Source organism: Oryx dammah, unplaced genomic scaffold (genome assembly GCF_014754425.2).
Source record: "Oryx dammah isolate SB20612 unplaced genomic scaffold, SCBI_Odam_1.1 HiC_scaffold_11210, whole genome shotgun sequence".
NCBI classification, from domain to species: Eukaryota; Metazoa; Chordata; class Mammalia; order Artiodactyla; family Bovidae; genus Oryx; species Oryx dammah.
Genome location: NW_024080603.1, coordinates 3,433,142 through 3,457,465, shown reverse-complemented (window position 1 = coordinate 3,457,465; position 24,324 = coordinate 3,433,142). Strand labels below are relative to the sequence as shown.

The 24,324-nt window shown below is 43.0% G+C and overlaps 1 protein-coding gene across 2 annotated transcripts in view; it reads right to left on the bottom strand.

Annotated features, from left to right (window-relative positions):
- Window positions 1-798: 798 nt before the first annotated feature.
- Window positions 799-24,324, bottom strand: part of LOC120860971 (sideroflexin-1) — a 56,221-nt gene continuing 32,695 nt past the window's right edge. The window contains exons 3-12 of one of the 2 annotated variants that reach the window (XM_040236675.1): window positions 22,524-22,694; window positions 21,505-21,603; window positions 19,959-20,034; window positions 19,302-19,387; window positions 17,953-18,080; window positions 14,513-14,562; window positions 8,089-8,110; window positions 7,137-7,186; window positions 6,681-6,728; window positions 799-3,212 (exon numbers count right to left, since the gene is read on the bottom strand). In XM_040236675.1, the coding sequence (XP_040092609.1) occupies window positions 3,183-3,212; window positions 6,681-6,728; window positions 7,137-7,186; window positions 8,089-8,110; window positions 14,513-14,562; window positions 17,953-18,080; window positions 19,302-19,387; window positions 19,959-20,034; window positions 21,505-21,603; window positions 22,524-22,694 (760 nt within the window). In that variant the 3' untranslated portion in view covers window positions 799-3,182. The remainder of the gene's footprint in view (window positions 3,213-6,680; window positions 6,729-7,136; window positions 7,187-8,088; window positions 8,111-14,512; window positions 14,563-17,952; window positions 18,081-19,301; window positions 19,388-19,958; window positions 20,035-21,504; window positions 21,604-22,523; window positions 22,695-24,324) is intronic. The other variant, XM_040236674.1, reaches the window with a different exon arrangement.

The window sequence follows — 24,324 nt, the reverse complement described above, 5'->3', positions numbered from 1 at the left end:
TGCTGGGATTCTGAAATCTTACCAGTATATTGATATACTGGCATTTTGAATGCACATCCAGTGTCTTTAAACAAATATATGATGAACAATCATCCGTTGAGTGTGCCCAGCAATATGTGAAGCGCTGTACTGGAGTTATCTTGTTTACAACAGCTCTATGAGGCAGGTCCAATTATCCTGTCCAATCGATCCAAACCAATAAAACTGAAGGTCACAAAGAATGTCAGCAGCCTGAATACATGTATTTTACCAGTAGGTGTGATCAAGATTGTACTGGCTGTGTCTGACCCCTAGCATATATCTCGAATATATCTCCATGGTTTAAGTGAGGAACAGAGCTCCAGCAGTAAAACAGGTGTGGAGATGTGATCAAGGAGAGCAAAATGCTCAGCTCTCTATCGCGTGTTAAAAGGCACTCCCCAGATCCTGGGTTAGATGAACATTTTCTCTGTGAACTATGGAAAACGCGAGTTCCATGTTAGAATCTGACGAACAATATAAAAGCAAATTGACCTCAGCATCATGTGCAAGGGTGTTGGTCACCAAGGCCAAAGGCAGAATCTCATTCCCCGTGTAAGAATGAATGCTCCTGGAATTTACACTGTGGGGCTTGTGGTGGGTGCCGGGTGCCTCTATGCTGTTCAAAAAAGTGGGAAACTGGTAGCCAAAACCAGAAATGTATTACCTGATTAATATAGGAGTTACTTGACGGTACCTAGATATTAAGTTTGAATGAAAGGTACCATTGACTTTAACATAAAAACTGCTTTGTCCTTTACATACAAATAAAAGAGAGGATTTATTTTCATTCTGAGTTTATTTAACATTTCATCCAGTTGAAATGAAATAATACATGGATTCCAACACTGGCTAGACACTGTGCTAATACTGAAATAAAAGCTGCCAGTCAGTTCATACTTATAATTCATTATGTTACCCAAAATATTAATAACTATTTACCTTTACAAGCTTATTGCACTTCATGTCAACTTTTCTCCAGAAAAGGTATTCCTAAGAGATCAGCAAAGACTGCCAACCTTGGTTCATTTTGTTCCTTTTGATAAACCATGATTCAACTCTACAGTTCATATTTCTCTATAAAAGCATCAAAAATCAGAAGCTTCAGCAGATAATGTTTAAAAAGACACATCTCCAGGCTCATTATCCCTTTCGTCATGAGGCTCTGGTTATCTCATCCTGGTACGTATTAAACGTTTGGTTAGTTTGTCAATTTTCCAACCAGTCATTCATTTTTCAATGAAGGTTAAGACTAACACGGAAATGCCAATGTTCCGGGGCTAAGAATTCTGAGGTTAGCTGGGGGCGGGGGTGGGGGGATGGAGGCTTCAAGGCCTTGAGTGTGAAAGTGTTAGTGACTCAGTCGTGTCCGGCTCTTTGGGACCCCGTGCACTGCAGTCCACCAGGCTCCTCTGTCCATGGGATTCTCCAGGCAAGAGTACTGGAGCGGGTTGCCATTGCCTTCTCCACGGGATCTTCCTGACCCAGGGAATGATCCTAGGTCTCCCTCATTGCAGACTCTTTGCCATCTGAGCCGCTGGGGAAACCCTGCAAGTTGCCTTAGTTTCTTATTAAAAGTGCCCTTTAAGCACCTCGTGGAGCTCTGCCTCAAATTTCTAGCTTTTACCAATTTTTAAAGAGAAGCAAAAATGGCAACAAAAGACGTCCAAGGTCAGAATGTCACGGGGAAGCTCTTTTGCTTCAAATGGCTTAAGACAGAAAGCCTGCGTGAGAAAGCTCTGGCAGCAAAAGGAGGGCCCAGAGTAGCCCAGCTTCGGGCCCACTCACTGTTTTAGAGAAAAGAGAGGCACAGACACAAGGCACGCCATCCTGTCTTCATGAGGAAATTCAGTCTGCTCACAGCGCCAGCACAAATCCGCCCAAACTGGTTTCTACATTTGTTTCCACTTACAGGTCTCTGAATTACACATCGTATTGAGTGGTCTACACTTCCTGAAATAACCACCTCACATATGCCTTTGAACCTCTATAGAATTACAGCATAACCTCTGTTACATTGAATACATTACTTGTGAAACTAGAACAGGTGATGTAAACAGTGGTCCATGGGCTGGTTATTTTCAAACACGGTGAAATGTAATATACAACATTCAAGTAAAATCCATTGAGTCACTGATTCACATACACATCATTTCTGTAGCTTTCTGAAAGCCAAAGAGATCTTACAGGATGACAAGAAAAGAGATGTAGGTAGATGAGACCTCTTGATTCTTAAAAAAAAAAAAAAGCCAGATTCAACCCAGTCGTCTACTGCTGGTTTTGAATATACTCCCAAAATTTGACATTTGTGCATTTCAGTTAATTAGTTGATTTAAATGATTGAATATAAAGTCAACAAGTGCAAGGTAAGATTAATATCTTCATAAGAATATAAAACAGAATAAATTTAAAATTCAATCAAAGAAAGCGACCAGCAATAGGAAAGCTTACAGATGTTGACAGCGGCCTCTATGCATCACACTTGTCTATTACTTTGACTTTCAGGAGGTATATGAAGGAGCTTTTATCCTACAAATCCAAAACGTTCTTCTTCTACTTCAGGCTGCCTCCTGCCCAACCTGGGCAGAAAAGCAAACTGTCCTTAATATTTACGAGTCTATTTTTTTTTTTTTAACAGTTTAGCCTCAGGGCTTTTGTGTTTTCTCAACTCACTACTCAGTTCTCCTTGATCTGAAACAAGAATGGGATAAAATTTCAGTATTTTAAACAGATTTCCTTTTCACTGACTGACAATCAATATACTGAACATCTAACTTTATGCCTAGTGGTGCTCTGGAAAACTCTGGGTGTGAGTCAGAACATTGTCTTTGAAAAAACAGTGACTATAAAAGCTACAGGAAGGGTGTCTGTAAATCGTATCATGATTCAAATGTAAGGGGCGGGGGCTGGCAGGCGAGGCACCTAGACCACCCCCAGGGGCTGTGCCGTAAGTAGCAGCTGGACTCTAAAGGCTTCTATGGGTCTTTAAAAGGTTTCTGTCACCGAGAGAACCCGGCCGCCCAGGTTATTCCTCTCCAACTTGGCTACACCAGGCTCACGGCAGGCAGGCTCCTCTGAAGATGCTTCTTAACCTGCTTTATAACCCCTTGTTAAAGTACACACGCCGTAATTCAGGGTAGGTCTCTCGGATCCTGGCTTGCAGCTCAGCCTCCAAGCTTGTCACAGACATGGAACTGGGAGAAGGGAGAAAACGACAGCGTCATCCCATGGACGGTGGAAATTAGAACCTGGGGAGAGGCAAGTGAGGACCCCTGTTCACCCCCACGACTGGTGCAAGAGCCCTGTTTGAAAAATGCTTTGCATCCCAGGAAACTATGACTAAATGAGAAAGAAAGGCACCGTCAGACCCCTTTTTGTCTCTCATCTTACTAAAAGCCTTAAAAACCACTTATTGCTGGCAAGGAGGTATGGTGATCACACTCTCAGACCCTGATGTATCAGAAAGTAATCTTGGTCAGGACACTTCCTAAGAAAAATAACATAAATGTTCACAATTCATGAGAAAAAGACACATGCATTCAGTGGAATTTTTAGCACTAAAAATTCACTTGCATTAATGTGCTTCTGTCCACTGTACAGTGATATATATTCTGAAACTTTTAGAAAATATGAAAATATATGAGAAAAAACATCTCTTGTAGTCACACTACTGAGAAGGACCACTGTAAGTCTCTGCTTTATGCATGTAAAAAAGGTACCTGAATGTTTTATATGTGCATATGTATTAAAGCTTATTTTTTCATTATGAATGCATACTTAATATGTAAGAGGATGAAGAAAAACTTGCCAGCAAAACTGTTGACTTTCTGTTATGGAAAGCTCATTTGCCCCTTTCCTATTTGCCCATTTCTGTTCCCCTCTAATCCTAAAAGAAACTAATTATAGGAATGAGATCACCAGGCAATTTAACCTAACTCCTGACTTATGCTGTCCCGAATAACCTGTTCTTTTCCTAGATAGAAAGAAGAATGAAGAACTAAGCAGTTAAAAAAAAAAAATGACGAGCTCTCTATCCCCAGCACCCACCCCTTACTCTGCCCCCTGCCAAGCAATCTGCAGGCAGATCATTCGGGCAAGACAACATCTGAAGACAGAGTAGGTGGTTCACTGAGATTCCTTCCCCTCCTCTTTTATTCCTTTAAAAACTGTCATGATTGACAGAGAGGAAGAAATATCATATGACATCCTTTATATGTGGAATCTAAAAAGAAATGATACAAATGAATTTGCTTAAAACACAGGAGCAGACTCACAGACTTAGAGAACAAACCTACGGTTGCTGGGCGGGGGAAGGATGGGGAGAAGGGATAGTTAGGGAGTTTGCGATGGAGACGTACACTCTGCTATATTTAAAATGGATAACCAACAAGGTCTTACTGTATAGCATAGGGAACTCTGCTCAACGTTATGTGGCAGCCTGGATGGGAGGGGAGTTTGGGAGAGAATGGATACATGTGTGTGTGTGGCTGAGTCCCTTTGTTCTTCACTGGAAACTGTCACAACTTTGTTCACTGGCTGCTGCTGCTGCTGCTAAGTCACTTCAGTCATGTCCGACTCTACGACCCCATAGACGGCAACCCACCAGGCTCTCCAGTCCCTGGGATTCTCCAGGCAACAACACTGTAGTGGGTTGCCATTTCCTTTTCCAATGCATGAAAGTGAAACATGAAAGTGAAGTCGCTCAGTCGTGTCTGACTCTTCTCGACCCCATGGACTGCAGCCTACCAGGCTTCTCCATCCATGGGATTTTCCAGACAAGAGTACTGGAGTGGGGTGCCATTAACTGGCTACATTCCAATACAAAAATTAAAAGTTTTTTTTTCATAAAAGGTATTACATGAAAAAAAAAGAACTGTCACAACTGAGCAAAATCTTTGGAGTTGGTCTCTGGACATGTGTTCACCTTCTCCCTGATTAAAGCATCTTTCCTTTCTACTGACACCTGTGTCTTGAATTACTGGCTTCTGAGCTGCAAGCAGCTGAACCTGGGCTTGGTAACACTAGTGATTAGTTTCTTAAGAATTGTTCTTTACTTGAGTGGGCTCCCCTAGGGGCTCAGTCAGTAAAGAATCCATCTGCAGTGGAGAGGGTCAGGAAGATCCCCTGGAGAAGGAAATGGCAACCCACTCCAGTGTTCTTGCCTGGAGAATTCCATGGACAGAGGAGCCTGGCAGACTACAGTCCATGGGGTTGCAAGATTCAAAGAGGACTTAGTGAGTAAACCACCACCACCATAGTTGAGATGTGGTTAACTAAGAGCTAAAAAGACAGGATATAGATTTATAGACATAATGCAAAAAAAGAAAAATTATGAATATAGAAAAAACACAGTGGCTGTTTTTTTCTTCTCTATAGGGAGACCTTGGGTAAGTTAAAAATTATGTTGCTAATGGCAATGATAATGGCTATGACTTAAGTGCTCAATTTTTGGGTCAGACATTATGCATTTTTAACCCTTATAAAACCTTGGAAAGTCAAGTATTATCTTAATTTTACAGATAAGGAAACTAGAGGTGCAGCTGAGATTGGAAGTCAGATCCTTCTCGACCCAAATGCCACGCTCTTAAGTCACTGAGTGCAAGGTCAAGTGCTGAACACTGATATTCCAGAACTGCAGACTAAGGAAACAAACCTTTCTTACCTGAAGCCCTGAGATTCTGGGGTTCGCCCAATTAAACAGTGCTCCTCTTCAGGAAATTCATCTGTATCGGGCTCCACAACAGGTTCTGAAGCTCCTGCCCTCTCCAAGGGGGGCTTAACTATGAGCATCAAGGTGATAAAGATTCCCTCTCCTTGAAATTTAAGTCCCCAGCTAACAACAGTGGGGGTCAAAGAGAAGTGTAGGACCAGATAAAAGACAGATGTCTCTATCAGATAGGGGGGCATGATGAAGTCAGTTCTAGAAGAGACTACCGCGTCCCAAAGCCACTGGAAAGCCTCGGGCATTAAAGGGCATCTGTGCGGGGTCTGTCCGCCCGTGAAGGACATGGCAAAGGCTAGACTGGAAGCAGAAATCACAGCCACACAGCAGAGTGCTGCCCCTCTGCACCTGGACGCTAGACGAGAAAAAGGCTGACGCCTCAGATTTATGCGATGCTGATTTAACGCCGGTTAATCCTGTTCTTACATCAAAGGCAGGATTCAAGGGCAACTTGTGATGAAAGATATATGCACAATAAAGCTTTTAAGGCAAAAAGGGAAAAAAAAAAACTCAAGTAGGAAGAAGGAAAGCCAATATACCAACTGCCAAAGTTAAGTGCATTAGGCGCAGTTGCTCTCCCTGGGGGTGGAACTTAAATTCTAATATTTCTGCCTTGTAGACGCCTTTGCCAATGGACTGGGCACCAGTGAATCATATTTAAATTTTTATAAGAGCAAATTTGCACAAGAGTTAACCTGGGTCTTACACAAGAATAAAGCATTTTCAAATGTAAGCATAGCAGGTAGCAAAGAGCGGGGCAAAGAGAGTTTTGATATTAAACAGATGTGCATTTAATTTCTGCCCCTCTCTCTTCCTTTTAGAGACTCAGCTTCATTATCTTTTTGAGACTCAACTTTGCTCCTAGTTAAATGAACCTGTGTCTTCAACTAGTTTTTAGGGTTAAAACGCATGATCATTCTGAAGAGTAACAAATACATACCTTTTCTGTGGAAACAGAGCACAGCACAGAGGTGTAGCAAATACCAAGCTTAAAGAAAAAGGAAAAAGACACATCAGAGCACTTTTGAAATGGTCTACTTTTCAGACTTCTTCTATTCTACTTTGATAACAATCCCCTTTCTTTCTTTTGAGTATTATACTGCCAACACAAAAATATGTACTGTGTGTGTAATTTTACTACTAAGGGCTGCCAAAATAATTTTAAAAAGGGAAAAAAATCAAAGAGATAAAAGGAGTTTAAAAAAAAGAATCATACAAATAGCCCCAAACGTTGCAGGTTTCTCTAAAGACGGTTTCTTTCTAGCTAATGACTGGGACCAGATGTTGTGAGATGGTCTCATTTTTCAAAATGCATGTCCCATATTAGCCCTCACTTTCATATGCTGTATATTAATCTTAAAAAAAGAAAGAATGACATTGAAGTAATTCTACTCACCAAAAGCCAACTATTCCAACTTGAACAGGTGCGCTCATCCATGGGAACCTCTGGGTAAAGAAATAAACTATTTTGAATACTCTTTATACAGGCTCTCAGAGACAGTTTTCTCTGCTGGTTAATTGGAAGGAGCGTGGCCACATTACAAGATCCAGCTGGGGTGCGATTAGCGAGATGTGGGGGTACCACTGCAACGGCACGTTAGTCCCGACTTCCTGCAGCCCTCGCCATCTAGCCATGAAGCACATGCAAGGGTCAGGTGGTTCTCCTGTTCCTCCCTTGCGCTTAGAATCAGGGAGATGCCTGCTTGTAAATGGGAGCTGGAGAAAATGTTATTGCTTGGCTATAATTTGTCTCCTGGCTGGGGAGGAGTGTGGTTCCAAAGCTGGAAGGCTAACAAACCTGTATCCAAATCTCTGTCCTTCCAGTTCACCCCCACTGTGGGGAAAGGGAGGCAGAGTCCACCCAGCCCAAGCTCTGGTTCCTTCTCTGCAGAATGAAGATCCCAACAGCTCCTAAAAGCATGTGCACGAAGATACTCCAGATAACATTTATCGAGCACCTAGAGCTGTGCCTGGAATGTTCAGAAACCCAAAGCCATTGCTGCCCTGCTCCCGCCCCTCTCCTCTCCTGGTTTTAGTTGCTGTCAGTATGGTTAAAATAATTGCTAGCATAACAAATTCTTGGCTGCCACTTTTTTGTTAATAGAAATGAATGAGATGGTTGGTCTTTTGGAGAGTATGTGTTATTAGATTTTTAGCTTTCAAAAGGGACTTTTTATAAAAGCATAATATGCAATATAAAGAGCAACGAGATATACAGATTATATACGTAAGGCCACTGAAAAAGCTGCCACCAAGTTGCCAACTAGTTGTAATGAAATCAGCCAGAGTCAACACAAGTGGTTAATTAAAAGATGAGGACCCCAAGGGGGCTTGTGTGAGAGGCGTACCCTGCTCTCCGAGAAGGCTCCTCTGGCGAAAAGGTACATCCCGCGGGTTAAGGGAGAGAAAGGGAGAGATGTCAGCAAGCAGAGACAGGCCCACAGAGCTCGCACAGACGGCCCCGCCCCTCAAGGGATGGCAGAAGGAAAAACCGCATCTGGGCAGCTGGCTCCGACGGGTGCGGCATGACTTTCCTAAGGAGATGGTAAATCGTCCTCCTAGCATTCCGTGTGTCATCAGACTGGGAGCGCAGACTTGGCGACGGGAAGGCAAGCTAAGAACTGAATAAGATCTTGCTGGAAGATAGACCCATGAGAGCCCACGAGAGCAGCCTCTTCTTCTTAAGTGGACTCTTGAACAGCCGTGTGTAATCTCAACAACGGGTGTGCACAAACCAAACGCTGATGGAGGCTCGTGCAGAGGGTTTTGTTGGAAGGGTTCTCAGTAACCGCAAGGATTCCGGACAATTCCGATCTCTCCCATGAAGCTCAACCTGGATGTCATCCCTGCTCCCAACTCCTTTCCAGCACCCACTCCCGCCTCATTCACCCCTACTTCAAACAGAACGTGGTCTGAGATTTTAAAAGTGAGCTGAGGATGTTTGGGTTTTCCCCTAAATAATCACAGAACTTGAGGGAGGGACAGAGCACAGAATTGTGGAAATTTTCAGGATATTTTAAATGAATTAAAGACAGTAATCACAAGTTTAAAAAGATACATATTCAATGAAGTAAAAGCTCAAAAAGTTAGTATGAGTAAATTCTTTCTCTTTCCAATGATCACTACTCTTTACTTCATACTGTATATGAAATACAGTAAACTGCACATACTGACTGTGCAGAAGTTTTGACGTGTATTCAGCTGTGAGGCCATCGCCACAATCAAGGCAATTAAATATTTGTAGCTATCAGCTTGTTTTGTTTCTTGTGCCCTTGGCTATTCCACCATCTTTCCTAAACTCTACTATACCCATTCCCTGGCCACCTCTGATCTACTTTCTGTCATTATATACTAGTTTATGATTTCTAGGATTTTATAAACAGTATCTATTCTTTTGTATAATTATTTTGAGATTTACTCATGCTGTTGTATATATGCATGGTTCAGAGCTTTTTATTGCTGGGTTAGGTATTCCATTGTGTGAATGGACTTTGATAATCTCTTTTCCTGTTTATGAACATTTGGACTGTTTCCGGTTTTGGGCTATTGCAAATAAAGCTGCTTTAAATTCTTGCCTTTTATGGACATACATTTTCATTTCTTCTAGGTAAATACTTAGGAGTGAAATGGCTGGATTGCAGGGTAAGCATATGTTTAACTTAAGAAACTGCCAAACTATTCTCCAAAGACTCTTCAGAGTCCCTTGGGTTGCAAGGAGATCAAACCAGTCAATCTTATCAGAAATCAACCTTGAATATTCATTGGACTGATGCTGAAGCTGAAGTTCCAATAATTTGGCCACTTGATGAGAAGACCCTGATGCTGGGAAAGATTGAGGGCAGGAGAAGAGGGTGGCAGAGGATGAGATGGTTGGATGGCATCACTGACTCAATGGACGTGAGTTTGAGCAAGCTCCAGGAGGTAGTGAAGGACAGGGAAGCTTGGTGTGCTGCAATCCCTGGGGTTGCAAAGGGTTGGACATGACTTAGAGAATGAACAATAAGAACAACAAAGTGGTTGTATCCTTTTACATTCCCACCGGTAGGGAATAAGAGCTTCAGGTCCTTTAGCTACATCCTTGCCAACGCTTATTATGGTCAGTCTTCTTAATTTTAGCCATTCCAATAGGTGTTTAGAGGTAGCTAATGTGGTTTTTAACCTGAATTTCCCCAATGACTAAAGATATTGAGCATCTTTACATGTGATATTATTCGATATCTATGTATATTTGGTGAATATCTGTTCAAACCTTTTGCCTTAAAAAAAAAAACACTGAGTTGTTTTCCTACGTAGGTGTATCTTTTGGATACAAGTGTTTTATCAGACACATACTTTACATAAATTTTCTCCAGTCTGTTCCCTGTCCTTTCGTTCTCTTTATAGTGTTCAAAAAACAGAATTTTAACATTTTGATGAAGCCCAATTTGTCCATTTTTTCTTTTATGGACTGTGCTTTTGGTGTTAAGTCTAAGAAATCTTTGCTTAACTCCAGATCTCAAAGATGTTCTATTTTCTCCTAGAAGTGTGACAATTGTAGACTTTTACACTTAGACCCCATGAACCACTGGGAGTTGATAAGTTTATGTGTATGACATCAATTCCTTACACCTGGCCCACATCCCAGGCAACCTGACCATACACAGACCTCCCACCTCTGTGTCCTTTCTGTGCTTCTGCAGCGCCTGTGCCCCCGGCCAGCCATCTTCAGGGGTCTCCGCTCACCTGCGGCAGCTGGGGGAGAGACTCCCCTATGCTCCCGCCATGCCCCACACTCTTATTCACCATGCGTTGTAACCATATGCCCTGTGCCCTCCCCGCCACCACACCGTATGGTTCTGAAACCCTATTTCGAAGATAATGGCACCCAGCACATTGCTTGGTGTGCAACAGGCATTGACCAAAGGGCTGCTGCATCAAACAAATGAACAAATAAATGCTACAGTCGCACTCCACTAGCAGACAATCCTGAAAATCTACTGAGTAGACAGAGCCGTCCACCTTTATTAAAAAAAATATAAACGAACAAGAACTTTAGGAATGAGGAGCTCCTATCTGACCCAATTCATATCAACTTTGTTCTCACTGAAAAGTGCCAGCAAGGTAAAGAGACCACAAGAGCTATTCTTCAAGAAAACTGTTGGGTGAAGCATCAGCTTTTAAGCAGTGAACTTTTGGTTTACTGCAAAGATTTCAGTGAGTCACCTGCCCACAGCTGATGCTTTTTGCTAGCACTCCGTTTGGAAAAAGACAGGGCGTGGGGGGAAGGATGAGTCATGCCGAATGCTCCCCAAGCTCACCGGTTAAAAAAGCCAAGAACATTCAATTCCTTTCATGTTTGCAGAGTTTGGTCACATCCAAGGTGAAAGCCCCGAGAAGCACGTCCTTGCAGGGAGGCACATCTGGCTGCTGGAGCTGTGGGAACAGAGGGCCGACCTACCCAGGCAGACGTGGCCGCCCACACGGACATGATGCACAGCTGAAGAAATGATCTCTGAGCCTTTGTCAAAGGGGCTCAGAAGAGCCTCCCTTTCAAAATAGTGTGTGAAGAGTGCTTTGCAGATGGAAATGTATGGATACAAATATAAGCTGCCTCCACCCCTGCTTTCACAATGGCCGTACATCAATGAAGTCCTACAGTCCTTGCTACGCAGGCAAAAATGCAATATTCTGATGTAACAACAACCCTGAACGTAGGAGTGTGATGTATGTCTGAGGAGCTCAACATTTAGCCATAGCTCTTTCAAAACATCATCCTCCAAGGAGGTCTGAATCAGTTTAGCTGCAGCCAGACCCTTGACAGCTAGTGAGGCCCTTGGACGGATTCATGAGCTGCTCTGACCGCCTCCCCGCCCCGCCACATGGCTTCTGATGCCAGCAGCCTCCTCCGGCCCTGTGTGAGGCCCTTCAAGGGGGAAGTGGGGCAGGCAAAGGGGAAGGAAACCAGGGAGGAAGGACAAGGGAGGGAAACACAATAGTGATTCATTTTTCGTGTGAAAAACCCTAGGGCCATGTGGGAATAGTGGCTAACTGTTTGTGTCATTTGCTGGTTGCTTCATGGAAGAAAATGCCAGGCTGTATCTGTAGCAGTTTCTGTCTGTCCCAGCCGGAAAATGATGCAATATGCCCAGCTCTGTCTCCTGGCCAGTGTCTGTTGCCGAGATATTAGAGTAATGGCAGCAACTTTCCCAACGACACCGAGACCTCGGGAGTTCAAGGCCATGATGGTTGGGAGAAGAAAGGGCCAAGTTCACATCACTGTTTTCTCTGGTGACCTAACTTCAGCATGAGCACAGATCTGCATGCAGACTCTCTCAGAGAATTTCTGGAATCTCAAGCCCACATTTGCACCCATGTGTGCTCAATACCCACAGCCAGGAGTGAGACGCCCAGGGAGTAATGTCCCAGCAGCAGTGGCAAATGGCCAGATTCGGAGCCTCGCTGCAGAGTCGGGCTGCTGACACCCCTCTGCTAACTGGGTGCTGGGTGGTGTTGGGGAGGCCGAGAGAAAGGACTGGGAAAGCTTTGATGGTGGGGGTACCGCCACTGAAGCTGGTCTCCCCGCTGCATTCACAGGTGCTGATTCATGACAGTCATGTATTACTGGTGGAATGACTCATACTTGGTATTCCTCTCCTGCAAAAGTTTACTTTTATGCCAGACAACAGGATGAGGTGACTGTCTCGAAGCCTTGTATCCACGCGGAAATCTGATCTTGCTTTAAAAGTCTGATTTTGCTTTAAGTCTGCAGGAGGGGGAGGTTGGATTTATTAGATATGGTTTTTTTGTTTTTTTTTTTTTGATTCTCTGTTGCCCCTGAAGTTGGCATGCCAATTCCTTAAGAAATTAACAATCAGGAAAATCCAAAGGTTGCCTGGGTCAACATATGACCTTGTAGAAGGACTATAATCCTAATGTCTTATCAGATCAAGAGCTAGCAGTGAAGAACACAGTGTATCAATTCTGTATCTGTAAAGTTAACAAGCCACTGGATGTTCCATTTCCTACCAGCATCCTGGAGGATAAGGCTGATGGCCCCTCTCTAAGTTCATTTGACAGGTTTTCCCCTTCAAAGCCTAAACCACTTCCCATAAGGAAAGCAGGGATAGATAGAGAAAGGAGCATCAACATTTTTTTAAAATATTATCTGAAAACCAATTAGACATCAAAGTTGGTGAGTTTTTAGATGTTTACATAATTTAGTAGTTTCCAGACCTAGTCACCGTTCTAGTACATCCCCTAATTCCCTGGCAGCTTTAAAGAGTTCATCTGTTTATATAATATGGTAGCTTCAAGATCTAGTCCCTGTTCCAGCACACACACTAATCCCTGAGCAGCTTTAAAGAATTCATCATTTCTAAATTCTGCAGAGGAAGGAGACTTCAGCAAAGCCTTTTCATGAATCCTCAAGTAAGAGCTTATCAAAGTAGGTAAGATGTCAAATGAGGTCACCTTTACATTTGGTCTTCACTAATAGCTTTACTGGTTAAATCAGTGAAACTGTTTTATATTTTTGTTTAGTCTTACACTTAAGACTGTAGAAATCCACCAGGAGGTGGATGGAGACTCAGCAGGCATGCGAGAATGCTCCTTCCTGGGGGTGGTCCAGGGGTCTGTGGATCGCCCGGGATGCTCGGAGGAGAACAGCTCGATCGCTACAGAGACACTGCAACACCCCATCACAGCACTCACATCGACATGTGAGACTGCTAGAGGAAGAAGCTCCGAGAATATAATTTGCTCATGTACCCAAAGCTCCCAGGAGAGAATGAACGGGCTGCCGAGGAGAGGGCCCTCTTTCTTGCTCTCACATAGGGTTGGTACATCCGAAATGCCAGTCAAATGAGGCACTCAATACTATTGTTTTTTCAAAGCATACTTTTCTTGGCTTATCGTCTGAGAATGTAATTGCATTGAAAAGTATTTGGTGTTGGTCTTAATTTTCCCCTCTGGAGCCCATAGCGTGAATACACAGAAATCATTCAGAAAGCGTCAGGTCCATGAACCATGTCCTTCTTTCAAAGTCTGGTAGCGTTCCCTCATTGTGACAGTTTGCCCTGAGAAAGCTACAGTGTTTACAACACGCCTGCTCCCCCAGCCAGGAGCTGGAGGCCTTCCTCCCGCAGGAGCAATGGGTCAGATTCCACGCACAGCAGGAACCAGAGGAGTTACAACATCCGCCTCTTCCCTACCTGTTACAGGAAACTGGAAAGCTAAGGTGAAGCATAACTACATACAACTGCGCTTGAATCCTGGAAACCATAAGAATGCAGACAGTGCACAGAGGTTTCTCAGTTACAGTTTCATCCTGGAATATTTTCAGACCCTGAGGGGAGGCGGCTGATAGATTAATGGATTATTAAAGACGATTACCACAGAAAAATACATCTAGGCACTAATTCAGTATTCTGTGAAGCTGCTACTCCCAATTATTCTTTCCTTTCAGATAGTATGTACAGGGACTTGCAAACAAATCATTCCAAATTCATACCCTCTTTTCATTATTACTTAGCTAGGGATCTGACTGATAACTAAGATAAGCATGTACTTGGGTTATGGCCGCTCAAGAGGAGTGGGCAGCATTCAACAAATGAAAGATTTATGAGAACTTTTTCAAACATTTCTTATTAGAAATAAAATATTTCATCAAGTGTTCAATTGCCACTGGCCTTCAAATTCTTTATTCCCTATCCATGTGGGAAATAGTCTGTATAGTTTGAAGTCTGAAGACAAATTGTAAGGATTGAGACAAGGATAAATAGAACTGGGGCTTACCTTGAGAAAGGCTTTCTTTTCCAGAGTATTCATGATAAATGGAGGGATGGCTGGAAGTAAAGACAGACACGCTTAAATCTTGGATAATGTCTATTTTCAGCTCACGTTTTTTTTTCAACAATTTCATGAAAGGCTTATATTACTTGCAGACTAGTTTCACACTGGCAGAGTAAAAGCAATTGCATTATTCTTTAAAATATCTTAGCATTAAAAAAAACTCCCACTGTTTCCATTTGTTAAAGTTTTGAAAAATAACACAATGCTCTATGCCAGCTAGAAAATTTTATGATCTTGATGAGAACTTTATCTTTAATATTAAATATGCAACAATGCAAACATCAGGAACTTTCCCCTTTTGTACCAATGATACAAATGTAGGCTTTCCCGGGTGTCCATCCCTGTGGAGTACAGTATAAAAATTCCTGCCTTGAGTCACACAGACCACTTGTTAGCTGGGGTGATCCAGAAAAAGTTACCTCACTGCTCTGAGCCTTGGTTTTCTGTTTTCCTCACCTATATAATGGGATAACTGTATCAAACTAGCCAGGATGATAAGCTGCAATGATGCATGTAAAACGTCAGATAGCTTAGTTCATTTACTCATGATTCAGGGGCACCCCACTCCAGTACTCTAGCACTGGCAAATCCCATGGATGGAGGAGCCTGGTGGGCTGCAGTCCATGGGGTCGCTAGGAGTCGGACACAACTGAGTGACTTCACTTTCACTTTTCACTTTCATGCATTGGAGAAGGAAATGGCAACCCACTCCAGTGTTCTTGCCTGGAGAATCCCAGGGACAGCGGAGCCTGGTGGGCTGCCGTCTCTGGGGTCACACAGAGTCGGACATGACTGAAGCAACTTAGCAGACTCAACTATCCATTAGACTAAACTGTCACAGCAATTTCAATATGTCAGTTACCTTTAGAGATGTTGCTGGGATAGGAAGACTGTCTCTTCTCCCGGGACTAAATAATGTTTCAGATAACCAAGCCACTGGAAACAAATCTGCTGGGATGACTGAACTCCAAAGAGGAGCCTTGTATTTCAAAATGGGAAAGAGCAAAACCAAAAACCTACCCAGAGTAGCAGCTGGAGTGGCCAGCTTGGTCTCATAAAATCTGGAGACCTGGGCTCAGCAGGTACACCAGGGCAGCCTCCCCAGCTCCTCGCAGCTCAGTGACAACATGCTGGTCCCTGACTCAGGGGGCTCTTGGCCTACATTTCATGGCCGTGGTTTCCTCAGTTCACCCAGCCTACAGTGCATACCGCTGTTGCACGAGGATGTCTTTGTTAAATCACTTAACGGTGGTTAATCAGTTCAGTTCGGTTCAGTCTTTCAGTCGTGTCCGATTCTACGACCCCGTGGACTGCAGCACGCCAGGCTTCCCTGTACTTCACTCTATCCTGGAGCTTGCTCAAACTCATGTCCATTGAGTCGGTGATGCCACCCAACCATCTCATCCTCTGTCATCCCCTTCTCCTCCTGCCCTCGATCTTTCCCAGCATCAGGGTCTTTTCCAATGAGTCAGCTCTTCACATCAGATGACCAAAGTATTGGAGTTTCAGCTTCAGCATCAGTCCTTGCAATGAATATTCAGGGCTGATCTCCTTTAGAACAGACTGGTTGGATCTCCTTGCAGTCCAAGGAACTCTCAAGAGTCTTCTCCAACACCACAATTCAAAAGCATCAATTCTTTGGCACTCAGCTTTCTTTACGGTCCAAATCTCACATCGATAAATGACTATGGGAAAAACCATAGCTTTGACTAGACGGACCCTTGCTGGCAAAGTAATGTCTCTGCTTTTTAATCAGATAACCAATTAGCTGTGAGTGCCAGTAGTTGGAAAGGAAGAAAGTTTTCTTTCTTTAACTTTTGTTTGCTCACTCCTACTTGTGAGGAATGCTGATGAGCATTCTCAATGACAAAAGGAATTCAAAGACAACAACCAAAAACACATCCCTGGGAAAATCTAACAGCGCTCAAGTAAGCGTGCCTTCTTTGAGAGCTTAGTAAATAGCCAAGGGCTGTGTGCCCTCAATTTAGACAAGGAAATTGAAGATACTCATTTCTGTTTTCCTTTTTCTTTAAAGAGTAATGTACTCTTGGGCCCTCTGGTTTCTGAGAACCTTCTTGAGAGTCCTGGTCTGAGTGTAGCTGAAGAAGCTTTAGGACTAGATCAGAGATTCTCAGAGGAACTAAGTCACAGCAGAGATTTTCTGCATTTCATCATGCTGAGTCCAAGTCTAATGGACAAAACTGAGTCCATCCTGGCAGCCATTTTATTCATGGTTGTTGGAATTAACCCAACTTGGTTTGTGTTCCAATGGTTTCCAATTGATACAAATAAATCCTTTATTCAAGAACTGTTAGAAGTGTCTTGTCAAGATTGACTAAGACCAAATTCTTTCTCTTCAAATTCTCTCTCTTCAAATTCTCATCACCCGTACTGCCAAGTGCCCTGGTCCAACCACCATCCTGACCAGTCTCCAATCACCAGTCCTGGTTCCTCTTCAGCTGACTCTTAGCATGGCACCCAGAGTTATGCACTTAAAGCCCGAGTTGGCTTATTATTGCTACTCCCCTGCTCAAAACCCTGCATGGCCTTCTACCCCTGGGACTAAAGCCAGGCCTCCAAATGCCTGCAGAGCCATCCGCACTCTGCCCACGGCAGCCCGGCTGCCCTGTCTACTGTTCCTACCCCCTCCTCTCCCCCCACGTGGCCCTGTAACGCTTCCAAGCCACCAGGCACGCCTCAGCCATCTCTTGCTGTTTGCACGTGTGCCCCAGAAGATGCATCCCTGGAACCACCCTCCCCCTTATCTGCCCAATCTACTCCTGTCACCAAGCAGGACCTCTGGGGTCTTCCTGGGACAGACCCCGTGCCCCACATCCTCTGCTGCAGCTCCTCTCTGAAGCACCCAGATAACAGCATCTCAGGACGATCATGAGCACACAGCCCCGACTGTCCGGCGCCCAAGGACTGATGCTGTTAACCCTCTTTGTTACCTTACCATCAACCAAGCAGAGAGCTATGCACAAGCCAATCACATACCCTGCGGCAGCCGCTCCCCACTGGGTGGCCTTTAAAAACGCTGTGCCTTTAAATGCTTTGGGGTTTTTTGGGGGGCATGAGCCACGTTGCCGTTGCACAGCCCTGCAATAGATCTTCCGCTTTTCCAAACTCTGTCGTTTGGTGGTGTTCAGCCTCACTGTACACACGGACTTGGGTTTGATAAAACTTCCACTCCAAGATCCCCTGAGCCCTTGTAACCATGTCACAGATTACATATCTATCTGACTTATTTGGTCAATTCTCTGCCTCCCTGACCAGAGGCCATCTCAGGCAGGGATCCTTCACGGTTGGTGCTCACTGGCACACCAATGCTTGTTCAAGCGAGACGTGCCAAGTACAGGAACAGATGCCAAGGTTCTCCTCACCCATGCCAGGGGCTGCCATCAGGATCCTGGAGACAACTACTTGCGTGATGGCTTGTTTGGCAGCATTTGCCGACTCGCCCAGGCGGTTCCCGTTCTCATCTGTGACAGGAATGCCAACTTTGAGTTCCCTGGAGAGCAAGACACGTGCAAAGTTCATACACAGGCGGTTCATGGAACAGCTGGAAACAGTACTTAGGCTGTGAAAGATCAAGTCCCTACTTAATCCAAAAATGCACTCCAGGGTCATTTTTGGCCCTAATAAGCCTGATTTTTAAATGCCATGAACAGGCTTAATCCTTGTGGGATAGACACAAAAAGGAAACAACACTAGCAAATTTTGTAAAAAAAGGTAGCATTTTGAATAACAATAGAACTCAAAGGATGACTAGGTAACTTGAAGAATTTCAGGCAAGGCTTAACTGGGCCTCCTGCTGCAGCAGTGGGGACGGAAAACAAGTAACAGCTTCCTTTTCTAGCTTGCTGGCTCCCTGGGGGCTTGCTAGCTCCCTCGGTTGGGGGCCAGCTTGTTCCTTATATGCGGTGAGCGTAGGGGTGTGTCCAGGGGTCCAGCAGGACGGTGGCTTAGGCATTTTGCCCAGTCCTTAGGTTGTCCTGTGCAGGGGCCTGCCCCAGCCCCCTGCTTTTGCTCCGGGCTCTTCAAAAGTGGGAGCTGGCTGTTTTGGTCTCTTTGTATCTTTTCTCCAGAATATTCCCTAACAATGAAGCCTTGCCTGAATTTCTAAAGAAAAGAAAATGAGAGTGATACAATTCATAGCATCATTAAGTAAGCTAACTATACTGACAGAGCAGCCACAAGTACAGGCACTACAGAATATTTAACTATGGTCACTAAAGCTATAATTATCGCTCCTCTGTTACCCTGTTTTTCGTTATCCATTCCAAAATGCTTTTTTTCATTCTTCCTTCTCCTTTAATTTTTGCCAGTACTAAAAAAATACTTCCAAAGATATAGATTAATCTTATCTTAAACCCTAAAAGAAAATCTGGGTGGGGGAAGAACCTATTTTATAGAATAAGCTTTCCGGGCACAGACATACGTCTGAGATCTATTTTTTTTAAACTTTGTATCATATAGAAATAGAAAGACTAGTCCGAATCCCATATGCTCATCAGTCCACATTACTAATCAGCAACTCAGAGCTGACCCTGTTTCATCAATGGGCTCATCCTCACCCCAATAACCAGATTACATGGAGGCAAATCTCATATAATTTCACCTGCAAATATTAAAATAAAACAAAAGTTTTTAAAGTTTCAACAAAGCAATTTATTAGAAGAGATGCTACTGTCAAGCAAAAGTCCTCTCTAGGAGGGCATATTATGCTTACCTTTGCCTCATTAACGGAATATTAATGCAATTAGCCGCAGCTACAGCAGCGAAAGGAACAAAACGTCCTATGAGCGGAGAGACACGCTGCAGAAAAGATAATTCCGAAAGCAAGAGCTTATTTTCTACGGTACTGAATGCAAATACTTATTTCTTCTCAAAAACCACTACCAAGGCAGAGTCCTACTTGTACAGAAATGCAGGTCCAAAGTGTGCTCAAAACTTGTTTCCTAGAGGTTATTTTTCTATTGCCAGCCTGGGCATCCTGGGACCAGGGGGGCATCCATGATATTTTGACGGCGGCATGTGGATGACGGAGCAGGGGTTTTGAAGTCCCAAAGTCTTGGGTTTAGATGCTGACTCCTCCACTCCTCAGAGGTGTGCCCCGAGGCACCCTGCCCAGCACCCAGCCTCGGTGGGCTGTGTCGGTGGTAGGGAAGCATTTAGCACTTAAGACACAGTGTCAGGTAGAAACAAATGTCTTGGCAAATGTTATTAGTGAGGATAGAATTTTTTTAAAAAAGCAAAAAACAGTTGAAGATGATGACTATAATAAGAAAGTCAACAGACTTGAACTATTTTGAGAAATAACAGACTTCGAGCCAGGTAGGTGAGAACAAATTAAGACGCTTTACTACGGAGACAAAAATCTGAATACCTTGGTTAATGCGTTGAGTCCTAGAGCTGTTGCTACAGCACCTGTTGTTGCAGAAACGTAAGCTGTTCCCAGTTCACTGAAAAGAAGGAAAATGGTACATAAACAATGAGTGTATGTCAGAAAACTCGAGTCCAACGTTTTGGGAAGAAATGACGAAGATTAAGAATAGAGATTCCATGAAACATGACACAAATGAGCTTATTGGAGGGACAGGAACACGCTCACGAGAAGAGCCTCGTGGCTGCCAAGCCGAAAGAGGGGAGGGAGCGAAGGACTGCGGGTTTGGGTTTAGCGGATGCAAACCACTGTATATAGAATGGATGAACAACAGTGTTCTCCTGTACAGCACAGGGAACTACAGTCGACATCCTGCGACAGACTACAATGGAAATGAATATGAAAAAGAATGTACATTTTAACCGAATCACTTTGTCGCACAGTAGAAACTAACAACATTGTAAATCAACCATACTTCAATAAAATAAATTTTAAAAAAGATTCATCAATGATATATTCAGCTCTGCCAGTAGAGCTATTCATAACAAAAAGGAAGCAGACCCATATAAAAGTGGCATTCTTCACATATAACCTAACTACCACGCTGAACATGTAGACGTGAAGAGTATGTATGTCTGGGGGAGGGGAAGAAAGGAAGCTGTGACTGGGTAGGAAGCTACAAATGTGGGGAAATGCATATTAGCTTAAATGTTTGTAGCATATGGACTAAATAAAAAGTACCTCTCAAAATATTGCTATACATACTGAAAGTAAAAATGCAGTGCAGCCATTCTTAAAATGACATCTTACTGTATAAAAATACTAAAAGTCTTATCTTCAAAATACAAGTAAGCTCAAGCAGTTCTCTATTATTTTAAAATAAATTTTAATTCAAGAATTGGATGAAATGAAGGTGTGATCAGCACGGCTGGGTTGCAGATTTCAATATTCTTTGTTCCCTAGGATGATAATAGAAGAATACAGATGATCAAACTCAATTTAAGAGTTAAAATAAAACCAAAAATTCTTTGAAGTGTTATATAAATTAGGCTCAAAGTTTTGGTTAACTAATCACTTTAGCTTGCCTGAACATTTTCTCACAGGAGGCAAAATTTTAAATCCATTCACTTTCTTTCAGGCTCCAGAGACGTCCTATTTTAAAGATAAATCAGATATAAGATCCCCTGGATTTCTGCAGAGACCCCCCCCCCCCCAATGCTGATGCTGCTATCTGTGTAACCTACAGGGCCTGCCCCGAGCTGTCTGCTGTGTGTTCCGTGCGGGTGAAGGGGATGTGTCCTTGGTTGTGGGAGCCCTGCCTTCCTACCAGCGCCACTAACAGCACGGATGATGTCTGAGAAGGCAGGCTGTGGAAACTGTTATCTAGGCAGAAAGGGAGGAAAAGACACACTACTGAGATACAGGCTCCCTAAGATTCCAAACCATATAAACGATTTGTACAAATATACTTTTTCACCAGGAGGGCATCACCACTGGACCAAATGAACACCAGAGGAATGCAGAGGCTGGTTAAACCTTCCGGTCTTACTTGATAGTGAGGGGAGCATCTCCACTTCTGTTGGTGTAATTGACCACAGCATTGAAGGACTGGTTGATCCACTGCCAGAAGAGCACTGCTGGTGTGGTCCTGAAACAGAGAGATCTATCACACACCCACCACCGCTTGGGATCTAGCTGTCATGCAGAGCAGACGCCACGAACGCAGGGACCCCGACAGGAGACAGACTGGAGCAGGGAGAGCGCTGGGCCCAGGACTGGATGTTCTGCGTCAGAGGCTGAGGACCAGTGGGGCTGGGCAGGTTTTCATCCTCTCTGAGTCTCAGTTTCCTCACTCATGAACTGAGGATAGCAACAGACTGAAGCGGGCTAGGGCAGCGGTCTTGAACCTTTATGGCACCAGGGACGGTTTCACGGAAGACAACTTTTCTACGGACTGGAGTAGGGGATGGTTTTGGGATGATTCAGGCTCATTACATTTATTGCACACTTCATTTCTATTATTATTACATTAGTTCCACCTCAGATCATCAGGCATTAGATCCTGGAGGATGGGATCACTGGGTTAAGGTGAGGATGGAGTTAAATCTTGTCTTAAACTTGTAAGGGAGCCCAGCAAAGAGCAGGCACTCACTTGCTGTGATCAACATCAGGTCCCTTCTCTTACAGAAAGAAGGAATCTGTAGGCTAAGTATTTCTCATCTCCCCTCATTCCACGTATAAGCTTAGGTGTTTACACCTACATACATATTTATACCTATATTATATGAATTGATTACAAAGAGACTCTGCTTAGAGGCTTTCTAAATGTTCTTTCTCATTTTCTTTTGGGTCTAAGATTTAAGGAGAAATTCAACCTCCTTTTGGGCAACAAGGAGAGTTCTATTCAACAGAAGGAAAAGGTAAAACAACCTCCTAGGATTGAAACTTTTATACAAAATGAAACTCCACATGAAATGACATTTATTTCAATACAACCATTCAAGTACAAAAATGTGCTTTAAGCTCCTGTAATATAAAACAAACTGTTGTTACACTGCCAGAACTTACCTATAAAATGTCATCATACAACCTGTGATGGTCATGTTCATCGGAACTTGAGCTGACATTCTTCCTATTAAAATCATCTTTTCTCCAGTGTCCGGATGAAAAGCTGAATCATAGATGTACTTTGCTCTCCATAATTCATTTTCTGTGAGACCTGAAGGAACAATTCCTTGCCTAGGAAAACAGCAACAAACAACATAGCAATTTTCATTCCGAGTACCTCACCAGTGCTACCTAGAACATCTGTGTCTGGATAGGGTGAAACATCGCACTATTGCATAGAGTCAGGGAAATTCCAATAACACAAAAGAAAATATACACTTAAAATGAGCATTTTAAAGCCACAAATCTCAAGTTATCTATAATGTGGAAAAACAAAAATGTGTTGTAAAATAGGGAACTATTCAACTTTGAAATATTCTTTGTTTTAAATGACATTTTAAAATGTACATTGAACTCTGTAAACTCTAAGATATTTTTACCTCATTAGACAAAAGCTGTGGCAATCAAGAACATGAAATCATTCTTAAACCTGTATTTTGAAAACCTAGACTAGAAAGGTTCATCATATTTCCTTATCAAAGAAACACATATTCCTTGCAAGAAATTTAGAAAATACACAAATTCATTAGCATAACTAAAACCATTTGAGCTTTCCCTGATTCACAGCCACTGGAAATGCTTACTGAATACCCTTTCAGATTTTTCTAGATCGATATACATGATGCATTTATCATCTTTTTTATCAATACTATTTTGTAAACCTTTCTCTATATCTTCATATATTCTACATCATCTATACTGGGTTGAATACTTTCCACCCAAAAAATTCACATTCACATGGAACTTCAGAATATGACCTTAATTGTAAACAAGGCTGTTAATTATGTAGTTAAGGTGAGGTCATGCTGGATTGCGGGAAAGAGGAGGCAAGTTCAATGACTGATGTCTTTGTAAGACCAAGTGCAGCCACGTAAAGAAGAGTGTGTGCTGAGGGAGACAGAGATTTGAGAGGCATGGCTACAAGCCTAGGGCTTCCAGACGCTGGAAGAGATAAAGAAGGATCTGGCCTAGGGCTGTCAGAGAGAGCCCTGCAAACACCTGGATTTCAGACCATACATTTCCTTTATTTTAAGCCACTCAGCTTGTGGTAATGTGTTAAGGCAGCCATAGAAATCATACTAATCCCTGCTGTAGGACATTGTAACTGCACTTAACCTTTTCCACTGGTAAAGGATGAGGAAGTAAACACCCTTATAAGTAAACTTTTCCCACATCTAAGATTACTTAGAAAGAAATTATTCTCTGAGATAAAATATTCTCTGAGATAAAAACTATGTAAAATATTAAAACTAATATTTTATCCTTTTTCTCGACTTAGTATGTCCCTTTTCTTATCATCAGCAGCGGTGCCGTCATCACTATCTAGGTAGCCCGTTGTACTCTTTATACAATGTGGATAATTTGGTTCAGTTAGGTTATCTGCTGTCATGAAAATTTTTTTTATTATGCATTCAGGTCATGGAGTTGCAAAGAGTTGGACACGACCAAGCACAGCACAGCACAGGTGCAGAAGAAGGCTCTGCCCAGAAAGGTGTGACCTATTTTAGGGTTATAGGTATGTTCACAGACACTTCTTGCATTTTCCTAATAGTCTTTTTGTTTGTTTTGTCACTTAAAGTTTTTAATCGATTTGGAATTTACCTTGAGATACAAATATGAGAAACTGCTTAACTTCTGTTACCAGTTGGCTGGTCTTCTGTTCCAGTATGAAGATTTCAATGTTATCTTTATCATCAGTTGA